Genomic DNA, 3,333 nt, shown 5'->3' on the forward strand with positions numbered 1-3,333 from the left:
CAGGAAAGGGAAAAAAATACGTATTTTTTTTTTTTCGCGAGAGTCATGGCCCTGCATCTCGGAAACGAAAAAAAAACGTGTTTTCTGTTTTTTTCCTTCAACGAGAGTCATGGTTTTGCTTCCACGAGAGGCACGGTTGTGATTTCGTGAGAGGCACGGGCGTGCCTCTTTCGGAAAGGGAAAAAAACCGTGCTCCTGGTTCGGTTTTTTTGCCCAGTTTTTTCGTCCGGTTTTTTCTAAAAAAACTTTGTCAAAACCTATCAACATGGGATCTAGTTTTGAAGATCTCGACGCGAGGAATCCAATGATGAAAACGGTTCGAGATTTGGATGCACGGCTTAAGAGATAAAACGTTTTGAATAAACGGATCTACGAAAAAAGAGAAAACCCCCCGGTTGCGACAAGTGGCGCACATGCCACTTGTCGCGACCTGAGAAAGTGGAGTGTTTTTGCAACGAGTACTTCTTAATTAGTGATTTCGCCTTCTTGTGCCCTGGAACCGAGGCTGCTGCACTGCATAGCCCACATAGCGGGCCACTTTGCCAATGGCGCGTCGCCCCCAAACCCCGAGGCTGCTGCACTGCATTGGGCGCTGTGGAGGAAACTGAAGCGTAGAGCAACCGGAAGCGAGTGAGACCCGAGGGATGCTTGGCTGTCCTTCTCGTGCCCTGGAACCCGGCCCCCTCTTCTCGCCTTCCATTGCCAGCCTAGCCAAGTTGCCATGCATGCATTGTAAAGGGAAGCCACTGCTCGCTCATCGACCAGTCCCTGTTTAAAAGCTCCAGCAGAGTTGAGGCCTGCGAGCTCAGGAGAGCGCTCGCCAGACACGCAGAGATCGAGATGGGCATGGCGGAGGGGATGCGACGCCGGTGCATGACACTGCTCGTGCTCGTCGGCGTTGCTGCTCGGGCGGTTTCGGCCGTCACGGACGGTGAGATCTCGCAAATTGGTGCCCGTATACGTTACGTTAGCGTAGCATAGCAGGATACCTCCGTGTGTAGGCTTCATGTTGCTGAGCCTTCTGTTTTCGTACTTGTTAGTTTCGGTGACAATGTTAACGTACTGTATTATTGCTTGGACTTGGGGTCCCTTATTGCTTGCCCTGTTCACAACTTGATATGTGCATGTCATTTCAGAGTACATTCAGAGAGCTAGCATGCTGTCAAAACTTTGACACTGTGACTCCTAGCTAATGCGCCGTAAGTAAGCACAAGTATCTAGATTGGCACTATTTTGTAACACTACTCACGTACTTTGTCTGGACGGGGAGCTCAAATATTAGCTGCTGCGTATACTACTCACCTCCGTATGGGTAGGAGTCCCAGGCTCCCAGCCGCTGCTGGTGCACAGATATTAGCTGCTGCGTGTACTACTCATCTCCGTCCGGGTTTGTTAGGGTATAATATTTTGAGTCAAACTTTGACCATTTCATATGAACAATAAAATATAGAATATATGCTGTAAAAAGTACGTAAACTAATATAAAAGCATTTAGATCATTATAAACTAATATAAGAGCATTTAGATCACTAAAATAGAGATCTAAATGCTTTTATTTTAGTTTACGGAGTACATAGCTTTCCGTGGATATAATTTGTGTGCCATATGTTTTACATTGTACTACTATTCATCTAGGCTTGACTGCGCCAAGTCCAAGGCAACAAATTTTAGAGAAAGCTCAACTTAAAATCGTAAACATAATAAATCTAAGCTCATTTGCACGGCTCATGTGTCCTAGCTTTCTGCGGCCGCAATGTGCGAATTGCTTTACCATGATTATATGGCTAATACGTCTCGTGTGGGATCATCTACTCTGTATTCTTGTGTGCATAGGCCTACTACCCAACGGCAACTTCAAGGACGGGCCAGCCAAGTCCCAGCTGAACGGCACGGTGGTGATGGGGCGCCACTCCATACCCAACTGGGAGATCTCGGGGTTCGTCGAGTACATCCAGTCGGGGCACCAGCAGGGAGGCATGGTGGTGGCGGTGCCGGAGGGCGCCAGCGCCGTGCGCCTGGGCAACGACGCGTCGATCCGGCAGAACATCAGAGTCACGCGGCGTGCCTACTACTCCATCACCTTCAGCGCGGCGCGCACCTGCGCCCAAGCCGAGAAGCTCAACGTGTCCGTCGCCGCGGATTCCGGCGTGCTCCCTGTCCAGACCGTGTACAGCAGCGGCGGCTGGGATTCCTACTCATGGGCCTTCAGGGCCAAGCATAGCGCCGTGTGGCTCGCCATCCACAACCCCGGCGCCGAGGAGGACCCGGCGTGCGGCCCCGTCATCGACGCCATCGCCATCAAGACCCTCCAACCTCCCACGAAATCCAAAGGTAACATCGCTAGCTTCCCACATCGATCTGAAGATTCAACTTGGTAGCGAATCCTAACGACCGAGTGATTCAACTCAAACTGCAGGTAATATGCTGAGGAATGGCGACTTTGAGGATGGGCCGTACATCTTCCCGGACTGCCCGTGGGGGGTTCTGGTGCCGCCGATGGACGAGGACAGCTGCTCGCCGTTGCCGGGATGGATGATCATGTCGAGCACCAAGGTGGTCAAATACGTGGACGCGCCGAGGTACAGGGTGCCGCACGGCGCCCGGGCCGTCGAGCTGGTGGCCGGAAGGGAGGCCGCGCTGGTGCAGGAGGTGGCGACCGTGGCCGGGAGATCGTACAGGCTGCAGTTCTACGTCGGGGACGCGGCCAACGGGTGCAAGGAGTCCATGGTCGTGGAGGCCTATGTGGCGGCGGCGAGCCTGAAAGTCCAGTACCAGTCCCAGGGCACGGGAGGGTACAGGCGCGCCATGCTCGATTTCGTGGCGGTTGGGAACCTCACGCGTGTGGTGTTCCAGAGCCTTCACTACCACATGAAGGTCGACGGCACGCTCTGCGGGCCGGTCGTGGATGACATCTCTCTCGTCAGCGTGCGCAAGCGCGCGGCTCGCCGACTGTTAATGTGAACTCGATTAGTCGATGTACTAGTACGATGCAGAGGCCGGGGTTGTCCTCCTTTAAAAGAAAACGGTACGAGGCTACCATTCGAATTTTCCATAACTTTAATTTTCTTCGAATTTCCCAATTGAAATTAACAGAACAAGCAAGCTTCAAACATTTGAACACCATGCAAGACTAAATTGTTTTTACTCCATGAATCCATAAGAGGAGAACAAAGGACGCTCAATCTGGAATACAAAGTCTCAAAAGAGAAACCAAAGAACAGACTTTAGGCTGAACTTGTTCTCATAAGCGAGAGCAAAGGACGCTACCAGCTGAACTTGTCAACTAAACCACGTCAATCTTTTCCCCCTCCTTGGACAGGATCGAGCTTCAAC

At 51.8% G+C, this 3,333-nt stretch overlaps 1 protein-coding gene across 2 annotated transcripts; it reads left to right on the top strand.

Annotated features, from left to right (window-relative positions):
* Nucleotides 1–739: 739 nt before the first annotated feature.
* Nucleotides 740–3,098, top strand: LOC123049554 (uncharacterized). 2 transcript variants are annotated; one of them, XM_044472455.1, is made up of 3 exons: nucleotides 740–931; nucleotides 1,834–2,331; nucleotides 2,417–3,098. In XM_044472455.1, the coding sequence occupies exons 1-3, from the start codon at nucleotides 841–843 to the stop codon at nucleotides 2,959–2,961; spliced, it is 1,134 nt and encodes a 377-aa protein (XP_044328390.1). In that variant the 5' UTR covers nucleotides 740–840; the 3' UTR covers nucleotides 2,962–3,098. The 2 variants fall into 2 exon arrangements, with proteins under 2 accessions (XP_044328390.1, XP_044328389.1); XM_044472454.1 differs by lacking the exon at nucleotides 740–931 and having other exon boundaries at nucleotides 947–2,331.
* Nucleotides 3,099–3,333: the final 235 nt, after the last annotated feature.

This window comes from Triticum aestivum, chromosome 2D (assembly GCF_018294505.1).
Source record: "Triticum aestivum cultivar Chinese Spring chromosome 2D, IWGSC CS RefSeq v2.1, whole genome shotgun sequence".
Classification (NCBI taxonomy): Eukaryota; Viridiplantae; Streptophyta; class Magnoliopsida; order Poales; family Poaceae; genus Triticum; species Triticum aestivum.